General features: G+C 41.2%; 1 protein-coding gene across 2 annotated transcripts in view; it reads left to right on the top strand.

The window, feature by feature from the left end:
- The window catches only part of LOC143782568 (cadherin-19-like), a 352,880-nt gene that overhangs the window by 246,886 nt on the left and 93,810 nt on the right, over nt 1-12,184 (top strand). For both annotated transcript variants that reach the window (XM_077270123.1, XM_077270124.1), the window contains one exon: nt 4,014-4,135. In XM_077270123.1, coding sequence (XP_077126238.1) covers nt 4,014-4,135 — 122 coding nt within the window. The remainder of the gene's footprint in view (nt 1-4,013; nt 4,136-12,184) is intronic.

Below are 12,184 nucleotides of genomic sequence, written 5' to 3' on the forward strand. Positions count from 1 at the left end.
ATCCTCGTTTTTCTTCAGGGCAGGTTGAGTCTTCTGATTGTCCTGGGGTGGACTCTGTGGTTGACAGGTTGCAGCAGATTTGGGCTCATGTTGTGGACAATTTGGTGTTGTCTCAGGAGGAGGATCAGCGTTTTGCCAACCGTCGTCGGCGTGTGGGTTCCCGGCTTTGGGTTGGGGATTTGGTCTGGTTGTCTTCTCGTCATGTTCCTATGAAGGTTTCTTCCCCGAAGTTCAAGCCTCGGTTTATTGGTCCTTATAGGATTTCTGAGATTATCAATCCAGTGTCTTTTCCTTTGGCCCTTCCAGCCTCTTTTTCCATCCATAATGTTTTTCATAGATCTTTGTTGCGGAAATATGTGGTGCCCGTGGTTCCCTCTGTTGATCCTCCTGCCCCAGTGTTGATTGATGGGGAGTTGGAGTATGTTGTGGAGAAGATCTTGGATTCTCGTTTTTCAAGACGGAGGCTTCAGTATCTTGTCAAGTGGAAGGGTTATGGCCAGGAGGATAATGCTTGGGTTGTTGCCTCCGATGTTCATGCTGAATATTTGGTTCGTGCCTTCCATTTGGCTCGTCCGGATCGGCCTGGGGGCTCTGGTGAGGGTTTGGTGACCCCTCCTCAAGGGGGGGTACTGTTGTGAATTCTGTTGTGGGTTCTGCTCTTGGGCTCCCTCCGGTGGTTATAAGTGGTAGTGCTGCTGTTTTTCCTTCACAGCAGTCATCAGGTGCTTCCACTTTGGACGGGGCTATTTAGTCTGGCTTCACCCTTTAGTGAGTGCCAGTTGTCCATTGTTTTTCTGGAGGATTCACATCTCTGCTTGGTTTCTCCTGCTGGATTGTCCAACTCATCAAAGATAAGTCCTGGCTTTGTTTTTGCAGTCCACATGCTGTGGACTTTATAGTTCAGTGATTTGCTATGTTTTTTCTTGTCCAGCTTTGTCTGTGTAAGGATTTATTCAGCCAAGTTGGAAGCTCTGGAGTTGCAGAGTTACCCTCCATGCCTTTAGTTAGGTGTGGAGATTTTTGTATTCTCCGTGGTGGATTTTTGTAGTAATTTAATACTGACCGCACAGTACTCTGTCCTGTCTTTTCTTTCTAGGTAGCGTGGCCTCCTTTGCTAAATTCTGTTTTCAGTCTGCGTTTGTAATTTCCCTCTCCTCTCACAGTCAATATTTGTGGGGGGCTGTCTTTCCTTTGGGGATTTTCTCTGAGGCAAGATAGTTTTCCTGTTTCTTTCTTTAGGGGTAATTAGTCCTCCGGCTGTGACGAGGTGTCGAGGGAGTGACAGGAACATCCCACGGCTACTTATAGTTGCGGTGTTAAGTTCAGGGTCTGCGGTCAGTATAAAGGCCACCTACTCCAGAGCTCGTCCATGCTTCTCCTAGGCCACCAGATCATAACATTTCACTATCTTACTAAGTAATTGGCATGAGGGAGGGACCTCCAAAATGTAGATGTGAGAGCTCTCCCAAATGTATGATAAAATGCCACCTGGGGGGCCTTCACGGCACCTGCTGGCACTTTGCAAATTGTCAGTGAGGGCCGCATAATGACATGGTGGTGGGTATGGTGGTGTTGATGGGCAAAGCTCAAAATTCAAATGGGCATGTTTGAAATGGCATTGTAAAGGGGTGGGGAATATATATTCCACTATCTTGCTAACTATTTGGTTTGAGGGAGGGACCTCCCAAATGTAGGAATGAGAGCTCTCCTGAATGCATGATACAGGGCCACCTGAGGGCCCTTACCAAACTCAAGTTTCATGATACCTGCTGGCACTCTGCAAATTGTTGGAGAGGGCTGCATAATGACATGTCGGTGGACATGGTGGTGGTGACTAGTGTTGAGCATTCCGATACTGCAAATATCGGGTATCCGCCGATATTCGCTGTATCGGAATTCCAATACCGAGTTCCGATATTTTTGTGATATGGGAAATCGGAATCGGAAGTTCCTATAAGTTCCCAGGCGTGTGCGGTGCGTATGGTTCCCAGGGTCTGGAGGAGAGGAGACCCTGCTTCAGGCCCTGGGATCCATATTCATGTAAAAAATAAAGAACAAAAATAAAAAATATGGATATACTCACTTCTCTGACGGACCCTGGACATCAGCGGTGCAACCGGCACCCTCCGTTCCTAAGAATGCAGTGAGTGTAGGACCTGCAATGACGTCGCGGCTTGTGATTGGTCGCGTGACCGCTCATGTGACCGCTCATGTGACAGCGACGTCATCGAAGGTCCTTCACTCTGCATTCTTAGGAACGGAGGCAGACGCTTGCAGCGGTGACAGCCAGGGCTCGTCCGAGGGTGAGTATATCCATATTTTTTATTTTTATTCTTTATTTTTTACATGAATATGGATCCCAGGGCCTGAAGGAGAGTTTCCTCTCCTTCAGACCCTGGGAACCATCCAGGATCACTTCCGATATTTGTGTCCCATTGACTTGTATTGGTATCGGTTATCAGTATCGGCGATATCCGATATTTTTTGGATATCGGCCGATCCAATCCGATATCGATACTTTCAAATATCGGAAGGTATTGCTCAACACTAGTGGTGACAGGCAAAGCGCAAAATTCAAATGGGCATGTTTGAAATGGCATTGTAAATGGATGGGGAATCTGTATTCCACTATCTTGCTAACTATCTGGCATGAGGGAAGGACCTCCCAAATGTAGGAGTGAGAGCCCTGACAAATGTTAAAGGAAAAACTAAAGTCAAAACGCTCCGTGTAAACATATGCTAAATGGGAGGAATATATATATATATATATATATATATATACAGTATATATATATATTTATATATATATATATTTATTTTTAGCGTTATATACATGTAATTATGAAGGAAAAAATGTTTCTTAGAATTTTTCCCTTTAAACAATTTTTTGGTTTGTTAGGTCTTTTTTTAAGAATCTATAAAAACCAGCGTAATAGTCTTACAACATTATTCCCAGATATTATATGAGACAGGAAGGCATGCAGGCATCTTGTCCATGCTGTTCCCATTTAGTTTTAGCTCTTTCCCATTAATTTCAGCCTTATTTCCGTGCCCCCAGACCTGTTTCTTGGGTCCAGCAGAAAAATATTCAGCTTTCCCATTGACTTGCTTTGGATGTGCTATTGTGCAGGAATGCAAAATAGAAATTATTTTTCTGATTTTCCCAAATCCGAATATTTCACTATTCGATCATCACTAGTTATCAGTCTTCCCCATGATTGTGGAGCCTACTAAAACAAACTAAGGGACCTTTTTAAATGCTTAGGAAGCCTTTGCAGGTGTTTTTGGTTAATTATTCTAGTTTACAGAGATTATGACCAAACAACCAAAACAAATTAACTTTTTGATGATATTCTAATTTAGTGAGAAGCACCTGTATTTAGTCAATGTTGAACTGGTGTGCCAGAGGCCTACCAGTATCCAACTTTATGACCCAACTTTTCAACTACATACGCATGTGACATAATCCTCAATAACAATGAACTGGGTAGATTGTTAAATGAATAAGTTGCCGCGTTTGTCTGTACACAGTGATTTAAGTATATTGTGCCAAGTACTGCTATGTATCCACTATCTCTCAACGGTAATAATAAAAGCAGATTAAAGGAGTTGTCTCCTTTGAAAATAAGACTACTGATTTGTTCGATTGATCACCGATGACTCTGCTCTTGCACCCTTGGCTAACAGTGGTTTTAGCTGGGGAAACCACAGCCACCTGTAGCTATTATCAATGTCAGACATTCAAGATATTGCATACCCATGTAGTATAAGCATCTCTGCCGGAATTCAGATGGGCATCTCTCTGTTCTAACGTATAGAGTTTCCTAGAGAGGGATCCACTTTATGCTGTCCATATACCCTTATTGAGCACATGGATGGGTTTTATCTTCATGACATAACCCAAATAAGTCAATAAGTTTAGTTAGTCAGCAAATGCCCAAGTTTCAGTGATTTTATTTGTAAACTTATTACTTATTTATTGAACATTGCCTTTATTTTTGTTTCCCATTTAGAAACTCCAGCCTATTTATCCCATGTACATGTGTACATTCGAGTAATGGATATCAATGATAATGCTCCTCAACTTCAAAGTATACCTGATATATATGTTTGTGAGAAATCAAGGATTGGACAGGTGACTTACATAAATTCATTCTCAAATCTGAATTAGTATACTGTATGTATAATTCACTTGCTGCTGTCTACAGTCTTGTTATACTTACCAGATAATAGAGATTTGCACAGGAGCTTCAAACCCTGAGGCCATAACGAAATTCATTAGGCAGGTTATATAAAAGGTTTCCAAGTATTGTAAGATTTTCCTACTGCAGAGATTGCTGTCACATGAAGAACATTGTTTTGTTCTGCTTTGCTTCAGGGCATTACAGAGTTGTGCTCTGAAGATAATTAGCAAGCGAAGACAATGCAAGGTAAAGGTACATGACTGGTGGGAAGCCAAGCCTACCATCTATAGCACATAGTAAGGAATGTTGGTGAATGAAAACAAATTATATTGCATAGACTAGAGATCATTTCAATATTTATTTTTTTAATGTTATCTCTTCTGATAATAAACACAAATATTTAAAAAAAAAACTAAACTTTTACTTTTTGAAAATACTTTTGTCCAACATGGAAAGTTTTGAAGCTTTGCAAATCACTTTTTCAGGTAATTTTTCTTCATTCCCTTGCAAAACTGAATGTATTTGGCTTCCAAACCCCTGATTATTATTATTATTATTATTATTATTATTACAGTTTACTTGCCTGCTTTCAGCTTCATTGATTTCAAAATGTACTGATTTGGAGTAGTATGATGGCAGATAAGGATCAGCATTCAGCACCTGTCTGTTCCTCTTAGGCTATGTGCACACGTTGCGGATTTTGCTGCGGATCCGGAGCGGATCTGCAGCTGCGGGTCTGCAGCAGTTTTCCATGAGTTTACAGTACCATGTAAACCTATGGAAAACAGAAACCGCTGTGCCCATGCTGTGGAAAAAAAGACGCGGAAACGCTGCGGTTTACATTCCACAGCATTTCAATTCTTTGTGCGGATTCCGCAGCGGTTTACACCTGCTCCATAATAGGAATCCGCAGGTGTAAAACCGCAGGTGGAATGGAACCCGCACAAAATCCGCGGTAAATTTCTCAAATCCGCTGCGGAAAAATCCGCAGACCTCAAGAATACGTGTGCACGTAGCCTTAGTGTTTTCCTTACAACTCACTCACACCACCATATACATTGGACAAATGCTATCCAAATTTTCATCAGATAGCACTCAGACGGCTGAGAACCAATTTATTTCACTGACAATCTGTCCATCAAAAAACAGTGATTTCACTCTGAATTCAGATTTTGCTGACCTATTCATTAGTGCATGGGAAACATTAGGCTGCACTCGGATGGCATCTAAGTGCAGTCTTATTTCCGCGACCTCACACAATAGAAAATGCTTAGAAATTGTGTTCTCCATCTTCTCCTCACAGTGTCCTACAATTCTTTCATCTGAGACAATCAGATTACAGTATGGTAACACTTACATTAATCGGAATGTCATCGGAATGAGACAATCTACAGTCCTGTGACCCTGGCCTTAAAAGAAAAATCACCTGCAGCTTATCCCCAAAGTTAGTGAGACAGATGAGTATTTTCTTATATCACTTGCAACTGAAGGCAGGCAACTAGACCGAGAAAAAGTATCACTTGCATGCAAGTTTTTACAGGAATCAAGACAATTCCACAAATAAAGAGATTTACAAAGTTTTATAACTTTCCATGGTAAACAAAAATTTTATTATTATTACAATTAATAAACAAAATAATGGAAAATTAATTTACTATGTTGTTTCAGCTTACAAGTAATCAGGTGAGGGTAATGGCACTACCAGATGATGTCAATGAAAGTATAATTATAAACTCCTTCAGACAAGTGAATTTTCAGTTTTGAATATTATCATGTGTTAAAGATCCACACATAGAAAGCAAACAAACCAATATAAGAGAGTAACATAGAAGGAATATATTGCACTACTTCAGTATTCTGCTATGTTTTTCTGATAAGACTCATTAAGTGCTTGAAAAAAACTGTTGGCACAAAAACATCTATATGGCATATATTTTCTTCCACTTTTACAGATTCATTGTAACTACCATATTTCTCGGATTAAAAGCGTTGCTGCAGGCTGCAGGATGAGGAGGAGGGGGTGTATGGATTTGTGGTGTGGCGTGCCGCTGTGGGTGTTCGGTGCTGCGGGGGCTCTGCTGACATCTTGGGAAAGCCCAGAGCCCCCACAATTACTTGGGTTCCTATGCGGTGGACTGGTCTCCGGGAAAATGGCTGCCGGCCTGAGGCGGCGCATGCTCTCTGTGTGCTTCCCTGAGACCCTCGGAGCTACGCTCCGAGAGTCTCCTGCCTCCTCCTCCCTGCAGGCCCAGATCCAAAATGGCCATGGGGGGCCTTCCGGGTCCTGCAGGGAGGTGGCTTTCAAGCGCCTGCTCAGAGCAGGCGCCGGGAAGCCTCCCTGCAGTGCCTGTCAGATCGCTGATCTGACACAGTGCACTGAAAAGTGTCAGATCAGCGATCTGTCACTTAACTGTGATGTCCCCCCTGGGGCAATGTAGAAAAAAAAATTTTAAATTGTGTAAAAAAAAAATTCCTAAATAAAGAAAAAAAATATATATTGTTCCAATAAATACATTTCTTTATCTAAATAAAAAACAAACCAATAAAAGTACACATATTTAGTATCACTGCGTCCATAACGACCCGACCTATACAACTGTCCCACTAGTTAACCCCTTCAGTGAACACCGTAAAAAAATGAGGCAAAAACTGACGATTTATTATCATACTGCTAAACAAAAAGTGGAACAACACGCGATCAAAAAGACGGATATAAATAACCATTGTACCGCTGAAAATGTCATCTTGTCCCGCAAAAAACGAGTCATCAATGAAAAAATAAAAAAGTTATAGTCCTCCGAATAGTGTTGAGCATTCCAATACCGCAAGTATCGGGTATCGGCCGATATTTGCTGTATCGGAATTCCGATACCGAGTTCCGATATTTTTGTGATATCGGAAATCGGAATCTGAAGTTCCCAGTGTATGGTTCCCAGGGTCTGGAGGAGAGGAGACTCTCCTTCAGGCCCTGGGATCCATATTCATGTAAAAAATAAAGAATAAAAATAAAAAATATGGATATACTCACCCGTCCGGCGGCCCCGGGACCTTACCGATGTAACCGGCAGCCTCCGTTCCTAAGAATGCAGTGAGTTTAGGACCTGCGATGATGTCGCGGCTTGTGATTGGTCACGTGAGCGGTCACATGAGCGGTCACGCGACCAATCACAAGCCGCGACATCATCGAAGGTCCTTCACTGCTCATTCTTAGGAACGGAGGGTGCCGGTTACATCGGTAAGGTCCAGGGGCCGCCGGAGGGGTGAGTATATCCATATTTTTTATTTTTATTCTTTATTTTTACATGAATATGGATCCCAGGGCCTGAAGGAGAGTTTCCTCTCCTTCAGACCCTGGGAACCATCCAGGATACCCTTCCGATACTTGTGTCCCATTGACTTGCATTGGTATCGGGTATCGGTATCGGCGATATCCGATATTTTTGGGATATCGGCCGATACCATCCGAAACCGATACCTTTGAGTATCGGAAGGTATCACTCAACGCTACCTCCGAATAAAGCGATGCAAAAATAATAATTTTTTATATAAAATAGTTTTTATCGTATAAAAGCGCCAAAACATAAAAAAGATATAAATGAGGTATCGCTGTAATCGTTCTGACCCGAAGAATAAAACTGCTTCATCATTTTTACCAAATGTGGAATGGTATAAGCGCCCCCCCCAAAAAAAAAAAATCATGAATAGCTGGTTTTTGTTCATTCTACCTCACAAAAATTGGAATAAAAAGCGATCAAAAATGTCACATGCTCGAAAATGGTACCAATAAAAATATCAACTCGCAAAAAACAAGAACTCACATGACTCTCTGGACCAAAATATGAAAAAAATATAGCTCTCAAAATGTGGAGACTCAAAAACTATTTTTTGCAATAAGAAGCGTCTTTTAGTGTGTGACGGCTACCAATCATAAAAATCCACAAAAAAAACCTGCTATAAAAGTAAATCAAACCCACCTTCATCACCCCCTTAGTTAGGGAAAAATAATAACATTTAAAAAAATGTATTTATTTCCATTTTCCCATTAGGGTTAGGGTTAGGGTTGGGGCTAAAGTTAGGGTTAGGGTTGGGGCTAAAGTTAGGGTTAGGGCTGGGACTAAAGTTAGGGTTGGGGTTAGGGTTAAGGTTGGGGTTAGGGTTGGAGCTAAAGTTAGGGTTTGGGTTGGGGCTAAAGTTAGGGTTAGGGTTGGGGATAAAGTTAGGGTTAGGTTTGGGGCTAAAGTTAGGGTTAAGTTTGGGGCTAAAGTTAGGGTTGGGGCTTGGGTTAGGGATGGGGCTAAAGTTAGGGTTTGGATTACATTTACGGTTGGGATTAGGGTTGGGATTAGGGTTAGGGGTGTGGTTAGGGTTATGGTTGGGATTAGGGTTAGGGGTGTGTTTGGGTTAGGGTTTTAGTTAGAATTGGGGGGTTTCCACTGTTTAGGCACTTCAGGGGCTTTTCAAATGCGACATGATGTCCGATCTCAATTCATGCCAATTCTGCATTGAAAAAGTAAAACAGCGCTCCTTCCCTTCCGAGCTCTCCTTTGTACCCAAACAGGGGTTTACCCCAACATATTGGGTATCAGCGTACTCAGGACAAATTGGAAAACAACTTTTGGGTCCAATTTCTCCTGTTACCCTTGAGAAAATGCAAAACTGGGGGCTAAAAAATAATTTTTGAGGAAAAAGAATTTTTATTTTCATGGCTCTGCATTATAAACTGTAGTGAAACACTTGAAGGTTCAAAGTTTTCACAGCACATCTAGATAAGTTCCATAGGGGGTCTTCTTTCCAAAATGGTGTCACTTGTGGGGGGTTTCAATGTTTAGGCACATCAGGGGCTCTCCAAATGCGATATGGTGTCCCATCTCAATTCCAGTAAATTTTGCATTGAAAAGTCAAATGGCACTCCTTCTCTTCCGAGCTCTGCCATGTGCCCCAACAGTGGTTTACCCCCACATATGGGGTATCAGCGTACTCAGGGACAAATTGCACAACAACCTTTGGGGTCCAGTTTCTTCTGTTACCCTTGGGAAAATAAAAAATTGGGGGTGAAAAATCATTTTTGTGAAAAAATATGATTTTTTATTTTTACGGCTCTACATTATAAACTTCTGTGAAGCACTTGGTGGGTCAAAGTGCTCACCACACATCTAGATGCATTCCTTAGGGGGTCTTCTTTCCAAAATGGTGTCACCTGTGGGGAGTTTCAGTGTTTAGGCACATCAGGGGCTCTCCAAACGCAACATGGCGTTCCATCTCAATTCCAGTCAATTTTGCATTGAAAAGTTAAATGGTGCTCCTTCTCTTCCAAGCTCTGTCATGTGCCCCAACAGGGGTTTACCCCAACATATGGGGTACCAGCGTACTCAGGACAAATTGGACAATAACTTTTGGGGTCCAATTTCTCCTGTTACCCTTGGTTCCAAAATTGTGCTGATGTAAAGTAGACATGTGGGAAATGTTACCTATTAAGTATTTTGTGAGACATAACTCTGTGATTTAAGGGCATAAAAATTCAAAGTTGGAAAATTGCAAAATTTTCTAAATTTTCACCAAATTTCTGTTTTTTTTTCACAAATAAACACAGGTAATATCAAATAAATTTTACCACTGTCATGAAGTACAATATGTCATGAGAAAACAGTGTTAGAATCATCAGGATCCGTTGAAGCGTTCCACAGTTATAACCTCATAAATGGACAGTGGTCAGAATTTTAAAAATTGGCCCGGTCATTAACGTGCAAACCACCCTTGGTGGTAAAGGGGTTAATAGTTAGGACGGTGTCACACTAGCGAGTTTTACAGACATATGAGCGCAGAAAATACGTCCAGAAAATACGCATTGCACATGGCCCAATGATTCTCTATGGGGCATCTCCTATCTGCCGTGTATTACACATCCGTAATACAGTATATGGTATGTTACAGCATAGAAAATCGCAGCATGCTGCATTTGTCAGCGTATTGCGCAAAAAAATCCACCAATGATAGTCTTTGGGGGCGAGAAAATTAAGGATTACACATGGACCATGCGTGTGACTTGCGAGAAATACGCACCGGTGTTCTATAGAAAAGCCGTCAATTCAGTGCGGTGTACAGTAAAATCACACTGACAGAATAAAATAGAATAGGTAGAATAAATGTGTACACATAGAATAGGTATATATATATATATATATATATATAGTATCAAAAAAAAGAAAAGCAGCACAAGATAATAAAAAAGTGGACTTTATTGCTTGAACAGCGTGGCAATGTTTCGGATACAAAATCCTTTTTCAAGCATCTTCGGGCTTGAAAAAGGATTTTGTATCCGAAACGTTGCCACGCCATTCAGGCAATAAAGTCCACTTTTTTCTATTATTTTGTGCTGCTTTTCTTTTTTTGATACTATAACTGGAGGCTATTGGACTGCTGGTTGGGAAAGCTCTGCATGTTATTGAGGTAGTACTGGATGCTGTTCCAATTTTTTGGAGCATGGGAACTTTTCAGAATATTATCTCATGCTCGAGTTCATATGAGTTCATCCAGCAGGGGGCGCATCACCGCGACTCGAGGTAACTACAGTATATTCCCGTGCACTCCATTCATTCACCAAGTGTTACAGCCAGAGCACAGCTGCGTTAGCAGAGCTCCTGGGTGCAAAATGATTTAACCCCTTCAGTTGGATTTACAGCGTGGGACAAGACTGAACGACGGAAGGTATGGAATATTGTTGTTTGTTTTTTTAACTTTATTTCAGGTGACAAGGGTCTTCAGGTGGATTAAGAGTATAATAAAATATTAAAACACCATGTGTCATTATTTCATTAAAATACTTTTTAATAATGTGTGTATGTTTTATTAACCATTTCGTACTATTGGATTAATAATGGATAGGTGTCATAATTGACGCCTCTCCATTATTAACCTGGCTTAATGTCACCTTTCAATAGCAAGGTGACATTAACCCTTCATTACCCCATAGCCCACCGCTACACGGGAGTGGGAAGAGAGAGGCCAAGTGCCAGAATAGGCACATCTTACAGATGTGCCTTTTCTGGGGTGGCTGGGGGCAGATGATTTTAGCCAGGGGGGTCCTATAACCATGGTCCCTCTCTAGGATATTAATATCTGCCCTCAGTCACTGGCTTTCCCACTCTGGCGGAGAAAATTGCACGGGAGCCCATGCCAATTTTTTCCATGATTTAACCCTTTAATTTAATAGCTAGAAACCCCAAATTTTACACAGAGACACGTGTTACATTAGTAAAGAGGAGTATGTATTAAAAGAATGGATATGAGATGGTTTACTGTCTGTAAACCATGTCTCATATCCTGTCGGGTTTGTGAAGGAGATAGGAAAAGCCGGCAATTGAATTACCGGCTTTTCTGCTATCTAGCGCTGAATTAAATATAAATATATATATATGTGTCTCACTGACATATATATATATATATATATATATATATATATATATATATATATATATATACTGTATATATGTTTTTAATATTTGAGCCGATGGATCCATGATATGTCCATTTTGCAAGCCTGCAAGAAAAAATTGCCGTACTGAAGCCATACGGATGCCATACAGATGTCACACGGATACATCTGTGCATAAAAATCGCATCCTCGCATTGAATGCGGAACAGTGTTTTGGGACAATTACTGCGTATTACGGCCCAAAAAAAACGGACCGTATTTTCATACGCCTAGTGTGACGCCGGCCTTAGTGTGGGTCTGCTAGTGTTTAGTCCACAAATCCTGATAAACCAACAGTCCTTTTTAGGGCTAATTCGGCGGTACATAGATTGCAGCGCTAGGTAGGCAGGGGAGTCTATGTGCACATATCCACATCAGTGCAATGCATGCAGGCACTGTATGTGGGTACATAGATCTCACTGCATACGTCAAAATGCTACATTACTGTCTGCTGCTGCTTATTTTATATATACCTAGCTGCAGTTATCCGTGGCAATTTTTTTTTTGCATCTTATACCTGCTCATTTTA

The sequence above is a fragment of the Ranitomeya variabilis genome, chromosome 6, assembly GCF_051348905.1.
Source record: "Ranitomeya variabilis isolate aRanVar5 chromosome 6, aRanVar5.hap1, whole genome shotgun sequence".
NCBI lineage: Eukaryota > Metazoa > Chordata > Amphibia > Anura > Dendrobatidae > Ranitomeya > Ranitomeya variabilis.